General features: G+C 41.7%; 3 protein-coding genes across 3 annotated transcripts; 1 reads left to right on the forward strand and 2 right to left on the reverse strand.

Moving 5' to 3' along the window:
- Positions 1-7,503: 7,503 nt before the first annotated feature.
- On the forward strand, positions 7,504-10,552 carry LOC135582967 (5'-adenylylsulfate reductase-like 5). Its single transcript, XM_065168021.1, has 4 exons — positions 7,504-7,817; positions 9,205-9,383; positions 9,491-9,615; positions 9,941-10,552. The coding sequence occupies exons 1-4, from the start codon at positions 7,638-7,640 to the stop codon at positions 10,357-10,359; spliced, it is 903 nt and encodes a 300-aa protein (XP_065024093.1). The 5' UTR covers positions 7,504-7,637; the 3' UTR covers positions 10,360-10,552.
- A 1,118-nt stretch (positions 10,553-11,670) lies between these two features.
- On the reverse strand, positions 11,671-12,144 carry LOC135649545 (arabinogalactan protein 13-like). Its single transcript, XM_065168022.1, has one exon. The coding sequence runs from the start codon at positions 12,065-12,067 to the stop codon at positions 11,873-11,875; it is 195 nt and encodes a 64-aa protein (XP_065024094.1). The 5' UTR covers positions 12,068-12,144; the 3' UTR covers positions 11,671-11,872.
- A 6,209-nt stretch (positions 12,145-18,353) lies between these two features.
- LOC135648420 (protein neprosin-like) lies at positions 18,354-21,622 on the reverse strand. Its single transcript, XM_065166108.1, has 7 exons — positions 20,596-21,622; positions 20,112-20,198; positions 19,788-20,042; positions 19,507-19,671; positions 19,347-19,400; positions 19,086-19,232; positions 18,354-18,968 (listed from the first exon to the last, which is right to left on the reverse strand). The coding sequence occupies exons 1-7, from the start codon at positions 20,761-20,763 to the stop codon at positions 18,591-18,593; spliced, it is 1,254 nt and encodes a 417-aa protein (XP_065022180.1). The 5' UTR covers positions 20,764-21,622; the 3' UTR covers positions 18,354-18,590.
- Between the last annotated feature and the right edge of the window lie 858 nt (positions 21,623-22,480).

A 22,480-nucleotide genomic window follows, 5' to 3' on the forward strand; every position in this document is an offset into this window, starting at 1 on the left:
GGCAATTATCTCAACCTATCACATTATGATGAAATTTTCAACCAATATCGGAGTCAACGAATTAAGAAGCAACCCAAGGGAATTCTGACAGTGTTACCTCATAGTTGTCTCCCTACATAAAAAAATTTTCAAGATGAGAAATTTCTTAGCGAAAAGGCGCCCGATATCGACATACAGCCGATACGAACCATCTGAATCGCTCAAGACTCGAAATTTATACAGAAACGAAGTTGCTGAGCCAATATTAAACAAAGAAATAAAGGATTTAAATACGCAATTAGGTTATCAGATGCACGCAAACCACCGAGATTTCATAGAACAAGAGACTGAATGAATCAGTAAAAAAAAACGTTAGGGATCGAGAAGAGGGATGATGAAGAAGATGAGGGGAGGAAAAAGGAGGTTGAGCCGTCGATGTCACGCCAGCGATCGCCCCGGCGAAGCAGCGGCAATCTAGGGCACAGGAGGTAGAGCCCTACGCGAGTCTGCAGGAAGCGGATGAATTAGCCTAATAAACGGACACTCGAGACACTCACCCTCCTCACGTACCTGCTTGGTGATCGGCTGCTTTAAATGGACCCGCCAAAGGGTCCATGACTAGAGAAAGGCCAAATTACTATGCTTAGTAAATCACTTGAATTATTTATAATCCGGTTAATTTAATCCTCTTTGACTTGTCTCTCCTGGTCAAACCAACCGACCACTGCCAAAACTTCCCGCCATCCTTTCGCCCCACTCCGTCTTCCTCGTCGAACACCTTGTGCTTCTCTTCCGTGGAGCCGCTCCATATATCTATCTATATGATGGTCGTCTTCGGGTGGTGGAGTGAATTCCATAATCCTTCTTCCTTGCCCCGTTCTCTTCTTCGATCCGTGAACACCTTGTGCTTCTCACTACACGACCAGCATGCAGGATATGTGCTGCCTCGGCCGCGTAAGCGAAGCCCGCAGACTATTCGAAGAAATGCCTCACACAGACACCATCACCTGGAACTCCGTGATCTTCCGCCACTCCATTTCAATGAGCAGCATTCATTTGTTTTAAATCGTGCTGCTCTTTCAGTGGCTCAGCTCATGTTGCATCCTTCTCAGAACTATTTCTCATTTATATTATAGACTTTTGAATCATGATATATTTTTTATTTATTTGCCTTATAGTATAAAGAATTTTAAAGTGTCATTGAAATATCTATGAATTTGAAGTTCTTGTTTATTTGATCTTTTGACATCCTCTTACAGTTGCTTGATTGTGCAAATTTCTTAAGTCAGATTTTTTAATCAGTTTCATACCTATCTCTTACACCTATGAGATATATATCTCTGACTTCCAACTTTTGATATCTGAAAATTATCAATTTTTAACAGCTGCATCAATCATCTTTTGAGCTGTGGATGTTGATCTTTCCTGTCCCCTCTCCCTGTTGTATCTGCTTTTCCATTCATTTACCATTTGCTGAATCTTTTTTGTTCTTTGACATGGCTAATTCATATAGTTGTCCTTGCCGTCTTTACATAATGATTTAGTTTATAAACGATCAACTCAGAAGTTGGACAGATAACCTGGCATTTCACTTTGATCTCCTTTTTTTTTTTGCAGGGCATTAATACATCCATAGAATATGTCTGATAAGTAGATGAGATTTCCCTAACTGTTTGAGGAAATCTCTAGGAAAATTCTCCCTTCTAACCTGTATAAAAGGAAGGGCGATATGTTACTTCTACAACTTGTTTATCTATTTATTTTCTAACATGGTATCAGAGCAGTTCCTCCTCGGCGACAACAGTATCGCTGTGTGTTAGCCAAGCGGCCACAGTAACACCTGCCTCAAGCGGAGTCATTGAAGAAGCACAAGACACGGATTCAGAGCCAGTGCTAACGAGCACCGTCTTGGCTCTGCTCATCCACTTCTTCTCTTCCTTCATCGTCGGTCTTGCTTTTCTTCGCCAGCCTTGCTCCCTCTCCTATTTGCTGCCTTCAGTAGACACTCTCCGTCGCCGTCACGCAAGGAGGAAAACATTCTCTCACTGCCTCCTCAATAGCGGTGAACGGCGAACAGCGGTGTCTTCCTCGCTTCCCGGCCAGCAGCAGTCACAACTGCTGGTTGCCGCGTCTTTCCCCTTCGCTATCGCAGCCGCTTCCCAGCCAGCAGCAGCCGCAACTGCTACATCTTCCTTCCTCTACCGCAGCAGCTTTCGCTACCGCTTTCCTCTATACATCTAATTGCTGCAGATTTCTCTCACTGCAGTTTCCTTGAGTAACGTTGTAGATTTTCGTGGCCATTTCCCGGCGAACCGCAGTCTTGAGTACTGCTGCAATTTTCGCAGCCATTTTCCGGTGAACTGCAGCCTCTACAATCTGCTGCAGCAAGCAACAATCCATAGTAGCGAACCACAGTCTTGAGTACCGCTGCAGTTTTCGCGGCCATTTTCCGATGAGCTGCAGCCTCTACAATCTGCTGCAACAAGCAGCAATCCACAACAACTGCCGACAGCTTTGGGCACTGTTGTAGATTGCCCAATCTACTATAGCAATCTATAGCAGCAGCCCCTTCCCTCATTCTCCACCTTGTGTGACCTGAGTATCACACAAGGTTCGCTGCATCTCTTCTAAAAAAAAAAAAAAAACGAAGGAAAAAAAAATGTCTTCGTTCACTTCTTCTGATGTTTCAGTTCCTGTAGGGACTCCCACTTCTTGTTCTTCTACAGGGCTTATCTCCATCAAAGATGGATCGTTTGCCAACTGTGTGACAAAGTCGGCCACTCCGCTAAAGTTTGTCGGTCTCATCCCCGCCTCCCTGCTCCGTCACACTGGCCTCAGGCAAATCTCCTAACTTCTCCGACACCTAGCCAGTCCAACTGGATTGTCGACTTTGGTGCCTCTCATCACATCACAACTGATCTTCACAATCCTTATGGCGGCGATGAAGATATCATCATTGGTGATGGTAAAGGACTTCCTATAACTCATACTGGTTCCATAACGCTTAATTCTGACTCTAATACATTTACCCTCGATGATGTTTTATGCGCCCCTCATATTAAACGCAACCTCATTTATGTTTCTCAATTTTGTAAACATAACAATACTTCCATTGAATTCTTTCCTGATTCATTTCTTGTTAAGGACTTGAGCACGGGGGCATCATTGGTCCAAGGCCCGAATAAAGACAATATTTACGAATGACCGTCAGCCTCTCGAATAACCCAGCCCACTGTTCATTCTTCTGTTGCGGCTCCAATTGATGTGTGGCATCGTCGGCTTGGTCATCCCTCGTCCTTTATTCAGCAGAAATTATTATCTCGTCACTCTCTTCCTCTTTTTAAGTCCACTAATTCTATGATGCAATGTGATGCTTGTCTTAGTAATAAGAGTCATCGGCAGCCTTTTGGCTCATCTTCCATTTCCTCCTCTAAACCTTTTGAAATTATATATACTGATGTTTGGGGTCCTGCTCCAATCTTATCTTTTGATAAGTTCCGATTTTATGTTATTTTTGTACATCACTTCTCTAAGTACACATGGATATATCCTCTTTCCCATAAATCTGACGTTTCTCGTATTTTTTCCACTTTCCAGAAGTTGGTCGAAAACTATTTTTAGTCTACCATTAAAACAGTCTACTCTGATGGTGGTGGTGAATATCAAGCCCTGGCATCCCATCTCTCAGCTTGTGGCATTCAACACCTCAAGTCTCCCCCACATACTCCTCAACTAGTTGGTTCTGCCGAACGCAAACATCGGTATATAGTAGAAACTAGACTCACACTTCTACATCAGGCTTCCATGCCTTCAACTTTTTGGACAACAGCCTTTCAAATTGCTGTCTACCTAATTAATCGAATGCCTACACTAGTTCTACAATACCAGTCCCCCTTTGACATACTATTTCACAAACCCTCTAACATTCGTAAACTCCGAGTGTTCGGTTATTTATGTTATCCTTGGTTATGTCCCTATGCCTCTCATAAGTTAACATCCCGATCTACTCCTTGTGTCTTTATTAGTTACTCACTTGAACATAATGCTTTCCGCTGCTATAATCTCCACACTCAAAAAATCTTCATATCACGTCACGTTGTCTTTGTTGAGTCTAACTTTCCTTTCCAAACCCTTCCATATCCTGCCATATAGACCACTTCACTATCTCACTGGAGTATACCTTCGAATCAATCGGACGAGCCTCCCATGACTTCGTCTACTTCCTCCCCTCCTGATCTGCACTATATCACTCCAGTTCAACACTTGCCCGTTTCCTCTGTTCCTACTCCACTCCACTCTTCCCCAATTGATGGGGCAATATGTTCGGAAACACAACCATCCTCTTTACCTCCTTCTTGCCCAAGTGCCCCTGACGTGTCTCCACTTGACCCGGCTTGTGCCACCGATCCTCACCCAACATCACCTCTCAATCCTGTCGTCTCTAATCATCCTATGACCACTCGCTCTAAGCATGGTATTTTTAAACCTCGTCAGATACTTAACCTACAAGCTATCATGAATTCCTCATCCCCCAACATTGAACCCACCACCTTCACTCAAGCCCAAAAATCTCCGCATTGGCGTACTGCCATGAGTGAGGAATATAATGCCCTCCTCCATAATTCAACGTGGGATCTCATTCCTTTCCATCCTTCACAAAGCATCATCGGGTGTAAGTGGGTCTTTAGAATTAAGCGGAACCCAAATGACTCTGTTGCCCGATATAAGGCACGCTTGGTAGCCAAAGGGTTTCATCAACGACCTGTGGTTGATTTCACTGAGACGTTTAGTCCTGTTGTTAAACCCACTACAATCCGGCTTATCTTGAGTCTGGCTACCACTAAAGGCTGGCAATTACGACAATTGGATGTTAATAATGCCTTTCTACAGGGATCTCTATCCGAAGATGTTTTTATGCAATAACCCCCCGGTTTTACTCATCCTTAGTATCCACAGCATGTTTGCAAACTTCGGAAAGCCATTTATGGACTTCGTTAGGCTCCGAGAGCTTGGTACACTGAACTTAGCTCATTTTTGACTTCTGTCGGCTTTCTTAACTCCAAATCTGACACTTCGTTGTTTCTGCGACATCATCATGGAAACACAATGTATATTCTGGTATATGTGGATGATATTATTGTCACATGCAACAATCCCATCAGCATCCAAGCGTTCATCAAACAGCTAGCAGCTCGATTCTCACTTAAGGATCTCGGACCCTTGAGCTACTTTCTGGGCGTCGAAGCTACCTTCACATCTTCCGGTCTCCTTTTATCACAACACAAGTACATTCAAGATTTGTTATTAAAGACAAACATGCAGGATGCAAATGCAGTTACAACCCCCATCTCTACTAGTGGTTCTCTCAAATTATCATATGGAAGTCCTACTACGGAACCCACTCAATACCGCCAAGTTGTTGGCTCTTTATAATATTTAGCTCTCACGCGTCCAGACATCTCATTTGCTGTCAACAAATTATCACAGTTTATGCAGCAACCATCTACTCTACACTGGTCTGCGATCAAGAGACTTCTACGATATCTTAAAGGGACCCTAAATCATGGACTCTTTTTTCGTAAACACTCTCCACTTCGTCTTCATGCCTTTGCCGATGCTGATTGGGCATGTAACCTTGATGATAGAACATCCACATCATGATATATTATCTTCCTTGGTGCTCATCCAATCAGTTGGAGTTTTAAGAAGCAAAAGACAGTCGCCCGGTCTACAACTGAAGCTGAATACCGTGTCATTACCGCTACCATTGCAGAACTCAATTGGATCACAAATCTACTCCAAGAACTCAACATCGATTCCACCCCTACAATATATTGTGATAACATTGGAGCTACCTATCTGTGAGCTAATCCAGTATTCCACTCCCGCATGAAACATATTACTATCGACTTCCACTTTGTCCGCGATCAAGTTGTCCGCCGTCAACTTCGTGTTTCTCATGTTCATACGGTTGATCAATTGGCCGACTCATTTACGAAGCCTCTAGCTCGTAAACTTTTTGTATTACATCAGTCCAAGATTGGCCTCCTTGATCGGAGCACCATCTTGCGGGGGCATGATAAGTAGATGAGATTTCCCTAACTGTTTGAGGAAATCTCTCTACTCTGCTTGAGGGAAATCCTCTAACCTGTTGAGGAAAATTCTCCCTTCTAACCTTCTAACCTGTATAAAGGAAAAGTAAGGGGATATGTTAATAACAATCAACTTCTTCTACAACTTGTTTATCTATTTATTTTCTAACATGGTGGTCAAGTTTAGCAAATGGCAGACCGAGAAGCTTATACCGTGTCTTGTATTCGGAGGCTAAAGGTACCAGCTAGGATGATACTCTATATTGTTTGAAGAAAGGAAGTGAACAATTGCTACTTTAGTGAAAGTAAGCACTTGTGCTATGTCAATCTCTAAAAAACCATGAAAAAAAATCAGTGTCTGTCAATCACAAAGAGGAAAAGAAGGATAAGATGAAGCAGCTGAAAGTGCAATCAGTAGGTTGAGGTGGCTCAACTTTTCTGCTGTAGCAATGCAGCAGAAGTCTGATGGCAAATGACCCATTCTCTGGCCATATTGCAAGTTCATGCCAGCACAAGCACAGAACAATCAACATCTCCAAAGCAGCCCTTTGTTTGAAACGAGAATATATGGATGCTGTCTTCTTTCTTGTACTGGTAAGTAAATTTCAATGCATTTTAGCACGTTATACCGGTCTCAAAATATACTTTATCGATAAATTTTATAATCCAATCTTGCAAAGTTTAATATGACTATCAATGAAAGCTCCTTGCAACACTAATGACACAATCTGGTCATTGTGTCATTATGGAAAAGTTTAATATATCGAAAAGTTGATGTTTCTATTTGCATTTGATGATTAGTAGTCCATCTTAAGTGAGATGGATTGCATTTCTACATAACTGACCTCCAATATGTGCACAATGTACCTGTTGCAGTTGATCAGTAAGCTGCCTGCATGGGTGAAACAGAGCTGCAAGTAAATACTAGATTTCTTTAGTAAACACTATCAATTTTGTATTCCTGTGTTTACTTGAATTTGTAATGTTTTAGAGTTAAAAACCAATCAGATCAGTAGATATCGTCTGACATTTATTAATCTGAGCAAGAATCTTAGCCGGTAAAGATATGGTAAGATCTTGGGATCAAAAAAATCTGAGTAGAAATCAATAAGGGTGCATATAATTAATTGGATACTGCATGATATTATTTTTCATTGTTGTTTAATTACTTCAAGAATTGCAAATCAATTAATTGTTTGGTATATTGGTATCATTTGGGTTGGACAAGTTGTCAAAATTAGTTCCAATTGCTAATTTACTTTCTAAGCAAAGGTAAATGGTGGTTGAATTGACTTGGCTTTGATGTAATCTTATGGATTAGGGCTTAACTAAAAAGGGTAGAATGATCCTTATTTTTAGACCAAGAAGCTTATCGGATTCAGTTGGATCTGATCCGAATCCGATATAACATGTATATTTAACAAAGGGGAGCGGAAATCCGTATGCAATCCAAATAGAAAGAAGGGCAAATAAATAAAAGGACGGAAAAAGGGGAAGCCGACAGCGAAGAGGTGGCAATTTCCCCCCTTCTTCGTCTTCCGCTGCCCATTCGCGCTCTCGATTTCCATGGCCGGATCCTCTCTACGCCTCCTCGAGCTCCACCTCCTCATCGCCGTCGCTTCCCTCACCTTCCCCCGATCCCTGGCGGCCGTCGTGCCGCCTCTCTGCCCTCGCTCGGGCATCGCCTTCCTCGACGACCTCGGATGTCAGTGCTCTCGTTGGATTGAGCTGTCTTCGCCTCAGGAGGTACGATTCTTTGCCATACAATCGCCTAGTTCCTCATCCGCTTTTCTCTCTGGTTGTTATGATCATGATCCTCATCCTCATCATTATCTAAAGGTGGGAGCTTTTTTGTCGTACGTTGCTGTTCGTTTGGGGGCCTGGGTCGGGTTAAGAGATTCGTTGGGTTTTGGATTATCTGTGAAAATCGATCCCCTCGTAATCGTTTATCTGATTTGAAGTATTGACTTTTTTTGGCTTCCCGTGTGTGATGGTGTGGAAATTCGGTGATTGGTGGTTATTGTTTTTTGCTTTAGTTTGGTGGATGTCCTTGTGGTATCTCTTGCTTTTTAATCTTATGGTTGTTCATTTTCTCGTTGTCGTATCTTTTTATTTTGCATTTTAAAGAAATTTACTGTACATGAACCATAGAATAGCCAAAGAATTATGATATGTGATGCTCTAAATTATGTTTAGTTACTGAACCTTGAAGGCCATTTCTTTGGTTTGTTTGAGAAGGTTTCTGTAGTCTTATCTCCTTATTTTGAGAAAATAAGAACTGGTGCATAATTGTAATACATTCAAGAAGTAGAGACTGAGGAAGGGAATAACAAGGATTGTAAAGTGCGAATTTGAGCTACAAAGTGGCTTGTTTCTTGATATGATAAGCAGGCCAGTAATAGCAGCTGAAAGAATTTAATAAAACATTTTCCAAAAGAAGAGGTGTTGCTCACAATATTCTATTGTACTCTATTGTTCTTTCCATTTTTTAATGTATATGCTTAATTAATTTTTGTTTCTTTTTAATCTCTATTTGACAAATACATGTTCAAATAAGATGAGAGAATATTTTTAGTATCATCTCATCATTGTATACCATTTAGAAAATTGCTATATTAGATAATTGTTAGACCAGGTATACTTCATATATCAGAATTTTGGTAGATAAATATCATTGAGATTGAGATGAGGATGTTGAGAACTTTAGATGGACACATGGGATTACTAGAAAATAGATTCAATTGAGTGTAAACAAGGAAAAACCAAGTAAGGTGCTGCATACATGTTCAAATAAGATTATCGAATATAGATGCATTGGTTAAATAAGAAAAGTCAATCAGGATTAGTGGTGCAAGGAGAGGTAAAAATAGACTTAAGAAAACTTAATTAGAAACAATAAAAAAATATTTACTAGGGCTTAATGGCGTAGAACAAATCCATGTAGTCAGCCATAGTTAGATGGGATCTAATGTCTTGTTGCTGGCTATCATTGTTAATTTGTCAGATAAATGTATTTTTTATGAAAATTTCACCTAGGTATAACTGCATCTAATCTCCAGTAACAATGACTTGCATGTGGTTGTAAATTACGGGGTGCCGGTAAATCTGATTTTGTTCTATTCATATTTTGAAGGTGAGTGGAGAGATGCTTGAAAGAGAGCTTTCTAATGATCAAAGTGCTTATTACTCTGTCCTCTTCTACGCATCATGGTGCCAATTTTCATCCGACATTCAGCCTATCTTTGATGCTCTTAGTTACATGTTTCCTCAAATAAAACATTTATTAGTTGAAGAATCGTCAGTCATGCCAAGGTATGCAGTATCAAGTATGCAGGTTCATTTGTGTTTCATAAAGATATTTATCCATCCTTTACAGACCTTGCTATTTTCTTTATTAACTTTTTTCACTTGCGAGACAGTGTCCTCTCGAGAAATGGCATTCACAGTTTTCCAGCTATAATGCTGTTTAATGGGACAACAAGGTTTCGGTATCGTGGCTCAAAGGATTTTACTTCCCTGGTCCATTTCTACAAGAGAAGTACAGGTACATTGCTTTGTCTACATTCTAGAACTATTCTCATTGTTTGAGTAGTGGACATCAATGTCCATCATCCTGTTTCTGCTGAAACCTCTGATGCCTATGAGAGAGCCAATCCTTCTGATAACAACTTAAACTTCTCCTTTTATTGGGTTTAGGTTTTGAGTCTTGCCTCCCGCAACATAGTACTTACCTAGACCATATATTAGATCGTGTGCCGGATCTGAAAGGTGGACAAAGAAATATGAAATGTTAATTATACATGTAACTGTTTCCTAGTGTCTTCATTATGTAGCTGTAGCACGCTTTATCTTCAGCTTTTCTTGTACAGGTTTGGATCCAATAACATATCTGGAAATTCATCAGTCCAGTTCAGGAAATGCGAGGACCGTCATAGTTCAGGTTGAGTCCATATGGGAGTTGATAACCAAGGAATCTTACTTAACATTTGCCATACTTTTCATCTGTCTGAAGATAATTATGTGCTTCTTTCCTTTGATCTACCTTCGCTTCAAATCTTTCTGGGTCTCACATGTCTGGCCTGTGAACTTAAGGATCCTTCATGAATCAAGCCTGCTATTGGAGAAAGTACTGCAGGTAGTTGACATAAAAAGGATGTGGAGCAATATTCAACTCTCCAACAAGACAAGGAACTTTCAAAAAGGGGCAAATAATGCCCGGGTTTGGGCATCTTCCCTTACGAGACTGAACGAGTCATCTTCCTCAAGATTAGCCCTTAAGGACTCGTAGTTTTCTCTTATATCGATCAATGTACACCCACCATACCTTTCATGGAGCAACACTAGTTATTTCTCTTTTTGTTCTTGCTGTAGGCACATGGAAAGCAAATCACGTGTAGATTTTGAGTACTAAATCATTTTGTATATTGGATACTGTGGCTGCATTTTTAGCATAATGCAAAGTCCATGGGTGTTCATCTTTATCTTTCCATGTGTAAACTCTTTTTCATGTATGAATAGTTCTATTCAACCATACGATCTCCCATAGTCAACTTAGCTTTTGGTTCAGCTGATCTTTCTCATCTTCCATGACTTCTTGAGACATCTTTGAAGAGTATGCTGCAAATCAGTTTCAACTCGAGGGATATCTTGAGCAGTGTCTCTTCGGAGAGAAATTAGGGTTTGTTGAAAATAAATCTATTTGGAGAGAAGGCAGCAGTATCATTTTCCTGCCTACCCTGAGTCATTGTCAGGAAACAGCACAAGAACACACTCTAAACCAACAATTGCAATTAGCTTTGTACAAAAAAAACAAACTACATATTTTTTTTATTACTTTTGTTGAATGTTTTTTTTCTTTTATCTTTTTCCGCACCACTAATTCCAATTGATTAATCTTGCCTAATTACAATCTATTTCTTTATATATGTTTATATCATCTTAAACAATCATCTTCCGTTTTAGCCTTCACCAAAATAAATTTTTTTTTATTTTTTCTAGTAATTTCTTACCTTTACTTCAATATTTTTTTAATCTCAATTACGTATCTTTTTCTCGTAGAAGCACAGTATAAAGCTGCCCCCAACCAAAAAGATAAGAGACTGCAGAATCCATAGCTGGCCATATTTTTCAGTCTAGGAATCATCTTGGACTCCATTTCTTGACTGCACCAATGAATGCCACCATTTCGTAGTATTGGTTATGGAGTCATTGGGGTCATCGACTGCACCAATATTTGTCTTAGAATATGGATGCAATAATTGGAGCAAGAAAGATGCTCACGAGCTGCAGCATTGGTGGGATCATGTCATAATTGAGAGTCCATGTGACAAAGCCATAGACAGGCGGACACTTTCCAGCTCCCACAATTTGGACTTTTTCTCGTTGCAGTGAATGCGCACCGTCGAGCGCACAGAGATACAATGTGTTCAAGGGCTGCTGCTGCTGCTGCTGTTCATATAGAACTTCTATTTGCATCTCCATGAAGCTTATAAAGTTTGTTTAGATTGGCAACAATGGTCATTCATGTGCCAACTTTTCAGATGTTAAAATCATATTTGTGATAAGCATACAAAGAAGAGTTCTTTTATGTTTCCTGCAATTGCAATAGAAAGAATGGATCACGTTATGATAAGCAGCATGAAAATGATACAACGCCGTCCACCACTCACATACGGTCGGTCATACGAACACCGCGCTCTCCCCCTTCCACCAATGCGCGCACACACAACAACAACAACGACGATCAAATCGAAAGGGAAGAATCAACAAATAGATTACAGCAAAGAAGGTGAGCACGTAGCTCAACAGAAGAGATAGCCAAAGGCGAGGGCAGCCACCGAGGCTAGGGCCGCGGCGGCGGTCGACGGGGCGGGGGCGCTTGAGGTGGGGCTGGGGGCGGGCGCCTCGGCCGCGGCGGACTGCTGCACCATGGAAGAGGCCATCAGCACGGCCATCATGGCCATGGCGAACAGCTTGAGCCTGAGAGATGCCTCCATTGCTAGTAGCACGACAAACAAAGGAGGAAGAGGAGGAGGAGATGCGTAGAGGATGCAACTGAGAGGGAGAGGAGGAGGAGGAGGAGGAGAAGGGGGGTTTTGTAAGGAGAATGGGAAGCTTGGACTTGGACAGAAACAGGCTGGATTCACTTGTGTCTTCTTCCTTTACCATGTGTTTGGTCAGCTCAAGTCTCCCGACAAGGATAGTGGGTAGGGCTTTTGTCCTTTGATCGAGGAAGATGGGTTGTCTGCAGGTTGGTGCCAAAATCTAGCTGGAATGGCATCTGCATGGCCCATGCTGTAGCTGTCCACACTCTGTCATAACTTACTACCAATTGTTGTTTCTCTTTCTTCCTCACTGATTGCCATCGGAGTCTGAAAGAAGACAGTCAATGTGAGTTGATGCATGTCTGCATTTATATTGGGATGCATGATCATAATCACCTTTGCTCAAATTGCTATTTCCTAATTTATTTTTCTTTCTTTTATATTCTCTCTCTCTCTCTCTCTCTCTCTCTCTCTCTCTCTCTTGCCTGTCATCTACTGCACTTTATTTATACCCCTATAAAAGCAACAACAATCTCAGCCATGCGAACTGCTTCATCTTCTCCATGGATCCTGAGGGTTCTTTAGAATATTCTAGCCTGTTATTTGGAAATAGAAGATGGTTCTAATAGTAAGAAAGAAGTGGAGTGAAATGAAATATTTCTTTTTGATTGCTTCAAAATTGACCAAAAAAAAAGTCACCTCAAATCATTTTCTTCTTTGGTGCCATTACAATTAGTAATCTTGTCCTAAGAACACTTTCAAGGCTGATAGAAGGGGTTTGTTCTTATATTTCCACATGGATGCAGCCACAGTGAGGATTACACACGCAAAAAGACCATTATGTATCTATAATGGTTGAGACTTCAATAGTGTGGATTAGTGCAAGAAAGAACTCATTACCAACAGATGTATGCTACTCCCATCTATATGATGATCATCATGGGATTTCACTTTTTACTGTTTGTATATGATGGAAGGAATATTATCGATTAATTATCACGATAGTTAAATTAACAAAGGAGAGATAAGACTTACCCCTTGGTGTGCTTGAGTGGACATAAGTCCAAAGCAAGCGATCTCGCATCGCCTCCTCTCCTTTTTACTGGACAAAAGTGCTAAAAAGATTATTAGGGCTATCCAATCAAGAAATATTCTTTCAAATATTTTACTTTATATTTACTGGGTATAAAAAGTATATCTCTTACGAAACCTTAGGATTAACTTGGGCGTCGAAGGGATCAACTTAGGAAACCTTTTAACTTTGGTCTTCATGCATATCATCGTCGGAGCACCTAAGTGCACCTATACCGGCTTATGTAAGACCTCTAGTGTCACATCAGTAATACATCATCGTTCCTATGCATGTGTAGTTGAATCATATTAGACTGACGTAAATATTAATAATATTTTTTCTAATATTTTGACACTAGAAGGAGGTCATATCACAAGAACATTAATCCGTCGACCTACTCAACGAGTGTTCGAATGAAGAGGCTCTATCCTGACTCACAATACCTTTACTCATGAGGGTAATAGCCAACATTTATGAATCATAATATTTTCACCTTAGTGTAGACTATTATGGCGACTAGTGTTTGTTCAACAATCTAAGCCTCTCCTCCAATTATGACCTCGAACTACATGCTCATCCTCATCAAGGTCATTCTAAATCTCACTCAATAAGTGTAAATATTGATGGGAATGATATAGATCATTGCCTTACTCTTGCCTTAGTTGGTCCAATCAGTAGTGCCTCTAGCCCCATCGTAGTATGCAAGAATATCGATACTCATTGAGATTCCTGACCTAACATGGCATTAACCCCCAAAGAATTCTCGAGGCCTGTTGAGCCCCAGATAGGGGAGCACTATAATCTCCGACTATAGAGTTTAGTGAACCTCACCATTCTTGGTTTGCCTTGCTCGAGTATTAGGTGTAGTCTGCAGACTATACAAAGAGCACCCTTCATGTGTAATTGCAACAGATGGACTAGTGCTTGGAGGATATGCTTCAGGAGTTTCAACTATCCAAGGGAGAAGACTTAACAGACCTCAATTCAGGTTAGCTACCATTCATTCAGAAGATCCAAGAAGAGCATATCCCTGCTAACTTTCGACTCCCAACCTTGGAGGCATTTGATTGTTATGCTGACTTAACCAAGTACATCACAACCTTCTATACTCAAATGTCCTTATGTGGCATGACTGACGCTTTGATGTATCGCACCTTCCCTATCACATTGTGAGGCCGAGCACGAGAGTTATATGCCCGCTTGAAGCCATTCTCGATTAGCTCATTTGGCTAATTAACAAAAGAGTTCATGTAATATTTCATTGAGAATGTATGCCCTCGACATTCAACAACACTCTTGGGACTTCCGTAAGGGAAGAAACATACGCTCTCAGATTTCATCGTCCAATTCATAAATAAAATCCGAGGCATAGCCGACACTTATCCGTTGCTTCTCATATAGACCTTTAGGCTCTCTCAACTCTTATGGTCGCTGATAAAGAGATCATCGATGATAGTATCTAAGACACTCCAAAGAGCCAACCAATGCATCATTGTTGAGGCGATAGTCTTGAGTAAGCATGATGAGTTATGCCAGAGGCCAAAGTACGAGTAGCCATCGCCTAAATATCTCACCCAAGGAAAGCCAAGTAAAGTAGAGGCCTTAGAAGTTTACTTCTAAACACCAACAAGCTATCAACGATGAGGTAGATAAATGGTTAGGTGCATTGATTATATCTAATGGAAGCGGTTCACCAACATTGTATTCGTTAAAAAAATTAATAAAACATAATAGATATGTATTGATTATATCGATTTCAATAAAGTATGCTTCAGGAGTGAGCATCTCAACGACACTAATGTTCCCCATATAGGCATGAGTGTTCAAATATATCAGATGCACTCTCTTGGGGGGTGAGCATCTTAATAGCACAGACATGCCCCTACGGGGGTGAACATCTAAAGATGTTCGATGTGTCCTCCTTAAAAATGAGCATCTCAATAACACCAATGCATCCCTATGGGAGTGAGCATCCAAATATGCTCGATGCATCTTCCTCGGGGATGAGTATCTCAATAACACCGATGTAACCCTACCGGGGGAGCATAAAAAAAAACACACACATACACAAGGAATCCTTAAGGGTGAGCATATCAACAACACTAATGCATCCCACAAGGGTGAGTGTCACTTAATGGCACAAGGCATATCTTGAGATATCTCCACCTTGCCAAACTCCTGAGGTGCGTAAGTCAATTAAGACCGACTTGACCTTCTCGGAGAACTCGAGGTACATAGGTTGGTCAAGTCCAACCTAACATCCTCAGAGAGCCAAGGTGAACCCGATGTGCGTAAGTTAACCAAGTCCAACCTGACCTCCACGGAGAGCTCGAGGTGGGTTCGAGATGTGTAAGTCAACCAAGCTTGACCCAACATCCTCAAAGAGCCTTAGGTAAGACTAAAATGTGTAGGTTAGCCAAGTTCGAATTGACCTCCTCGGAGAACCTGAGGTGGGCCCAACATGTGTAGGTCAACCAAGCTCGATCCGACCTCCTCGAAATGCTTAAGGTCTCGAGGTGTATAGGTTGGCCATGCCCAACCCGATCTCCTTAGAGAGCTCAAGGTGAGCCTAAGGTGCATAGGTTAGCCAAGCCCAACTCAACCTCCTCAGAAAGCCCAAGGAGGCCTGATGTGCGTAGGTCGGCTAAGCTCGACCTGACCTTATCGGAGAACCCGAGGTGCGTAGTTTGGCCAAGTGACCAGACCCCCTCGAAGAGCTTGATGTGTATAGGTCGACCAAGCCTAACTTGACATCCTCGAAGAGCACCTTGATTCGTCAAACTTGATTTGACCTCCCTAGATAGTCTGAGACATGTAAGCCAATCATATATTGAATATCCTTTCGTTTTTACGTGACACATATGTTGAGATGGTCCATGGCTGCATTTCTGAACCTCTCAAGGAGAGTTCTTGAAGTGTACCATCGAACAAACAAATGATAGAGGAAATATTGTTAACCAATTATCATCTGACACATGACCTACATGTGATAATTAATTTGGCATAGAAGACATAAGACTTGCCTTTTTGGTTTGCTTACGTTGACGTAAGTCAAAAATTATGTATTGTCTCCTCTCTTTTTATTGTTTACAAAGATAAGACTCCGAAAGGGACTATAGCGGCTATCCCCTTAGAGAATATTTCTTAGAATATTATGCCCATTTTTTATTCGATATAAAAATCTATCTCTACACAAGAATTAAAGTCAATCACTCTTTTACCACTTGCATCTCACCTCACCTCACCTCCGGACTAAATCGGGCGTTAGAGGGATTGGTCGAGCACTCACTTTTGACCTTAGTATTCATGTGGGTTATTATTAGAATACTTAAGTGCCCATATCGAGTGTTACTTAAATAATACCCCATCATTTTTACTTATGTATGGTCAAAACATATGGAGGTCAACACAGAACCATCAGCAACAGTCATTACTTATAAACATATAAATTGAAGAGAGAGAAAGAAAGAGAGAAACTATACAATGTGTTCTGTTACTTGCAAGATTTTTCAGATAAAATTATTCCACAGAAGTATGCCAAAGAGACATGCATGGATGCTAATAAGGACTAATTTATCGATTTATAGTACCTTAATTTAAAATTTGATAAATGTATTACTCAAATATTTTAGGTTACTAATTCAGTTTCAATAAGATAATAGATTAATTATCTCATCCGGTCAAATAATAACTAGATTAGTCTTTTTGAAGATTTGACAATTGGTGAAGACAGGACAAAGGCATCAGCATTAAGTTTTAATGAAGTTGTTTCTCTTTTACCTTTTATTTTTTTTTCCTAAAGTATCTTTTGAGGCTAATCATTGTATTGTGTTATCTTTTTGGGCTAATCATTGCATTGTGTGGCAACAGTAGAGTCTTAAAGCATAGTTTACTTTGCTTTGTGGAAGGCTTTCAAAAAGGTTTTATAAATACTTCCATGTGTTGTTTCCTCCATCTTTTCAGCATCATAACACAGTCAGGTGCAGTTGTCTCATCTTCCCTTTGTCCAATACTCAGCAGTTTGGAGCAGATTCATGGAACTCAAGCCAAGCTGCAGATTCAGACACAGAGTTCTACATTCATTTTGTTTCTGAGTTACAGTAGTCTGGATTTGTTTTAGGCCAATTACTATGCCAGAATCCATTGCAAGCATGTTGTAGTAGCAATACTACTTTGGCATTAGTAGAAGCTTTTTGTTCTTTGAAGTTGAATTGGGTCAAGAATATAAATTCTCTAAAAGATCAAGAATGTGGATACATGTAGATTAGTTGCTGCTTGTATACTAAATTCTTGGCTTTTCTTGTCTAATTTGAGATGCATGATTGGCACCATCATTAAGCATGCACTTTGAGCATATACTGTCTGTTTGTGTTTCTTAAGCTCACACATCAAGATCAATGTTTATGTTTTTAGGTCTTTGTTCTGATCAATTACTTGGCTCTGATTCATCTTATTCTCCTGTATACAAAGAACATAGGATCCAAAAGGCAACAGTTCACAGCAATGGAACCTCTGCAAACATGAGAGGTCAGTAGATATTGTCAATTCATGCAATAACATGAACTTATTGGATTCATTTCGCATGCCACTTTTACTGACAAGCTTCTGTGGAGAGCTTCTTCAATGCAATCATTCAAGTGCTGATGGCTGATGAAGAACACAGGAATCCTCTGCCAACTTTTTCTATCACACTTGGGTCACACCATGATTGATTTCTGATCCACCATCTTCTCCATTTCCACAGAATCTTTTGGATTTGAGAGTTATTAATTCTTTGTTCTCACTTTAGTTCAAAGTTTGAATCAAGTTTTCTCCATCAAAGCTAGCTATGGAACAAAAAGATAAAAGAGTTTGGTGGTGGGGGAGCAAAGGAGATGAAGGAAGCCATTAGAGTGACTCCAATTGACTGCAGTAAAGGTGGTGTTGCAGTTTGAAGCTGTGTCAGCTTCTTCACATGCACAGCATCTCTCTAAAGCTCCAAATATCTTTATTCGATGGTGTCTTCCTTTACAACTATCCACCACCATACCATCTCACAATTGTTTGCATTGGGGTCCCAATCTCCATGCTGCCAATAGCAAAATTCCAATGTGCTTGAGGTCCTCCTCTAACCAATCAATGCACACACAGGTCCATTCACTATCATCTTAGAACTGAACAAGGGACTCAGAGGAGAAAATTACAAATCCAACAAAAGAAACAGATGACAAGAAGAAGACTACCACAAGCCCATAAGCTTGTTCCTCTCAAGAAACCTCACCTCTCTCTCTCTCTCTCTCTCCACACTTCCATGGAAAGAAGGACAAGAAACATAGGGAGCTAAAACACTGATCAAGAGAAGCATCAAGCATTTGCACAACAACCTTCTATGAGTTAAGGAAGGAGGAAAACAGAGAGGAGTTCCTATGGACAATTGGAGTTCCTACCAGGACCTCCATAGTAGAAGTAGTGCCCCCACTGACCACCATTGCCAATCTGCACATCATAGCAGCTGGATTGCTCAGTGAAGGTGCCAACCCCTGTGGGTGTCCTCAGCTTGTTGGAGTCATCTACTATCTGGATGTTCCTGAAGTAGCTGGCCTTGCCAAATCCTTCTCCAGGGAAGTGGCCACTGCCCATGGCAGTGGAAGTGTGCTCACCATCTGGTTCCGAGTTCACGACCTCTCCTCCCCACTCTATCATGGAGGCACTGTCTGCCAGGTAGGAGAAGAGGAAAGAAGGCCAGTAACCTAGCACATAGTCATTCCCAAACTGCATCCACCAATGCCCTTCCCTTGGATCCTGCTCAAATCATAAAAACCCTTGCCATTACTAAAAGGACTAGTGAACCTAAAGGCACAAAAGGCTGCAGCAATTCTCTGCTGCTTTCTGCATCAATTGCATGAGTTTTGTCTTCACCTTCCAAACAAGTATACTGATATCATATTGGGAACCACCATATCTAGAAATGGGGTAGATTGTGGCACCCATTGCAATCTCACTGCTGATCTGAATGAACCCAGAGCAGAGCAAGTTGTAGCAGCCAGTTGCTTGATAAGAATCACTCTAAAGTTTGACAGAGGAAATATATATTAGCAGCTATCTAACTGCAAAAGCAGTAATAAGAAGCACAATCTTACGAGGTAGGATGAGGAGGTAGTAAGAACAGTGGCAACTTACAGTCCAGTAAGTGAACAATCTTGTGTTATTATCCCCATACAGATCTGGACTCACCTGATTTTTAGCATACCAAGAGAAATTAGTGCCTGAGGATGTGTTTTTTGAGTTGCACAGAATCAAAATTTACTGCATGTTTAATGGAAGTACGACAGAAGAACACCTGCCAACCAGCTTCAATGCTGTTGAGGTCCTCCCCAAAGGATCCCCCCAGGATCCAGAGCTGAGAGAGACTGAATTCATTTGCCTGCTGAATCTTGGGTTCCCACACATTAATGGTGGCCTTGGCTCCATAGTATGTATCCCCCTCTACATAACCAATTGCATGCTACTCACAAAGACCCAAAAGAGAGCAGATGAGAAAGGGGTTGTGAAAGCTAGGAAGCAGCAGTGGTGGTAGTAGTAGCAGAACCAGTGTTTCTCCCTCTTCTTCACCCACCGTACCTGATGGCCACTCTCACTGAGAAGGTCAGGGTCAACAGACAGTGGATTTGGGATGCTCTTGTGCTTCTTCGTCCCATACTTCCTGATGGAGCTGGCCTTCAGCACATCCTTCCTCCTTGTCCTCCTGATGGGGATGGTGTTCTTAGGGCATCTCCCATGCTGATGCCACAGCTGAGACAGGGGAGGAGTTCTCTTCTGTGAGGCAACCTTGTTCTCACCAAACTGCAGGCCTTCTGGGTGAAAAGCTGGCCTCATCTGATGAACTTGAATTCATAAGTATGAGCTGAGAGAGGCTAAATTGGGGAGAGAGAGAGAGAGAGAGACCTGGATTGTGTGGTTCTTGAGGGAAGGGTGATCAAAGGCTGGCTGGTGAGAGATGTGCACACAGTCTATGAGATCTCCATCTGGGCTCTGCATATGATTTCCGATCAATTTTAGTTTTCCTGACAACAGTGATAACCATAATATGAACCATTCTAGTGTTCAGTGGCCAACTAAAGAGGGAATGAAGACATTGTAAGAAGAGGAGGAAGAAGAAGCCATACCAGACAAGAATGACAAGAAAACCTAAAAGAGCTGAGATTTACAATGCATCTGAAGAAAATTTAGTTACAGAACTGGACTCTTGAAGTGAAATTGATGCTGCATTTCTCCCAAGGTGTTGGATTTGCCATTAAAATCAAGAAAAAAACAAAGAATTCCTTGGATGAGCAGCCAAGACCGAGCTTCTCGGGCATTATTGTTCTTCAAGCAACTTAATGTGGAAGGAAAGGAAGGAAACGCATGAAAGAAGGGAGAAAGGAGCGACCTTGATGCTCCTGACGGCCCGCTTGTTGAGCCTCCTGAGGTGGCGCTGCACCTCCAGCCTCCGCTTCACCGGCACCTGTCCTCTCCCGGCCTCGGCACACGATAAGCAGAGCGCCATGGTCAGCAGCAGCCACACCACCCACCGCCTCGAGCTAACGTCCGCCGCCATCTCTCTCTCTCTCTCTCTCTTTCTCTCTCTCTCTCTCTGATCTCTTAATTTGACTGTTTTCAAAGTCTCACCGCCATTTCTACTCCTTCCTTTTCTACCATTGTCTGTCTTCCATCTCTCTCCTCTGCTTCCTGATGACTTATGTGTCTAATTGTATTCCTTCTCTCTCCGTAAGTGAAGTGGAGTCGAGTGAAGCAGCGCTGACGACCAGAAAAGAGGCGCATGCGTCTCTCTCTCTCTCTCTCTCTCTCTCAAGTGTCGAATGCGCTAATATATTGTTCACTGTCGTCTTCTTCTTCTTCTTCCCAGTGGTGGGGGCGATGTAACTGGAGTTCCGCTCTCTCTCTCTCTCTCTGTGCGCTCGCCTTTTCCCCTTCCTTCAAACTCTTTTTTACTTCTCCCAACGACGGCTGCTTCCCCTCTCCTCCGTCTCACTGCGACGCCACCTCGTATTCGTATCCCAACATCGACCCCATGCCTGCCGTCAGTGCAACACGCGTCCGGTCAAGGTGGACGCTGCTGCAGTGATGGGCGGTTCTCTTGTTTCCGAACTGCATGGTTGTGCGGGATCTGACGCGCACGAATTCTGATGCCCGCTGCCACCAGAATTAAAGGAAGAAGAAAGGCGGAGAAGGCGTTCGATCGATGAGATGTTTGTGCGTGCAGCAGATCATATTCTTTTACTCCACATCATGTCTCCATGCTCTCATTCTCCGTGTCACAAACGTGTTCTCTGAACGATGCAGTTGAACAGCACATGTTCATCGTCAAGCCAAGTCACACACAGTGATTGATACCAGACAAAGCTGGTGGTGTCCTGCGCTATAAATTCTCACACATGGCTCCTCGGCAGACTTCCATGGCCGTGTGCGCTTTGACCATGGGATGCTGGAAGAGCTTCTCCATTATTGATGTCCATGTTACCTTCTACATGATTGCCTTCAAAACATGAGCTGCAACGCAGATTAATGACAACATGTTGTACTTGAGCCAAAGCTGTGATGTCATGGAATGTAATCTCCCACACAGGGAACCTTCTCATGACTGCTGTTCTTGGCTAAAACAGAGCACAAGGAAATAATTGCTGCAAGCTTGTAGGTAACTTTGGGTTTCACTCCTCTGTTGATAGAGTTGGTTCTGATAATATTAACACATGCAAATGGTTGAAAGCTTAGAGGTTGAGTGGGTTATATTGTGGCATTGTTGGTGTAGTCGTCGTTACCTCTACTGCTTTGGACTGTGGAGGGTAATGTTGTGTCTGCTTCATGCAACATAGGTTGGGCCACTCTCCACCATTATTACTTTCAATGGAGCCACTAAAAAGATTCTCATCTTTGATCTCTTCCAACGCTTTTGTTCCTCATTTCAATTTGTTTCAAGATATGATTCACTTGGTACAAATAATTGAAAGGAAAAGGTGATTCTTTTAGCATATCAAACCTGGCACTCACAAGTCCCCACCTATACTTTATTGCTCCATCCCTTTTTTCTGTCATGGATGGTAGTATGAAAGCTAGGAAAGCTCCTTTTTGCAAGGAGATGAGTAGGAGGATCTTATCACATTTCATCCATTCATTTTCTGTTTCCCCTTTACTTCTAATAGTGCATTCTATCTACCATATTAGACTTTTGTCATTGATGAATTCATCAGCACTACTAGTGTGGGAACCTTGTGAGTGTCAACCATGATATTGCTGAACCAAGTATCCCTAGCCAC

Source organism: Musa acuminata, chromosome BXJ3-9 (assembly GCF_036884655.1).
Source record: "Musa acuminata AAA Group cultivar baxijiao chromosome BXJ3-9, Cavendish_Baxijiao_AAA, whole genome shotgun sequence".
Taxonomy (NCBI): domain Eukaryota; kingdom Viridiplantae; phylum Streptophyta; class Magnoliopsida; order Zingiberales; family Musaceae; genus Musa; species Musa acuminata.

Coding starts and splice junctions, on each gene's coding strand:
- LOC135582967 (XM_065168021.1), top strand. CDS start 7,638: ATGGCCGGATCCTCTCTACGCCTCCTCGAGCTCCACCTCCTCATCGCC. Junction 7,818..9,204: donor AGCTGTCTTCGCCTCAGGAG/GTACGATTCTTT, acceptor CATATTTTGAAG/GTGAGTGGAGAGATGCTTGA. Junction 9,384..9,490: donor GAATCGTCAGTCATGCCAAG/GTATGCAGTATC, acceptor CTTGCGAGACAG/TGTCCTCTCGAGAAATGGCA.
- LOC135649545 (XM_065168022.1), bottom strand. CDS start 12,067: ATGGAGGCATCTCTCAGGCTCAAGCTGTTCGCCATGGCCATGATGGCC.
- LOC135648420 (XM_065166108.1), bottom strand. CDS start 20,763: ATGGCGGCGGACGTTAGCTCGAGGCGGTGGGTGGTGTGGCTGCTGCTG. Junction 19,672..19,787: donor TCAGTGAGAGTGGCCATCAG/GTACGGTGGGTG, acceptor CTTTGTGAGTAG/CATGCAATTGGTTATGTAGA. Junction 19,401..19,506: donor GCATTGAAGCTGGTTGGCAG/GTGTTCTTCTGT, acceptor GCTAAAAATCAG/GTGAGTCCAGATCTGTATGG.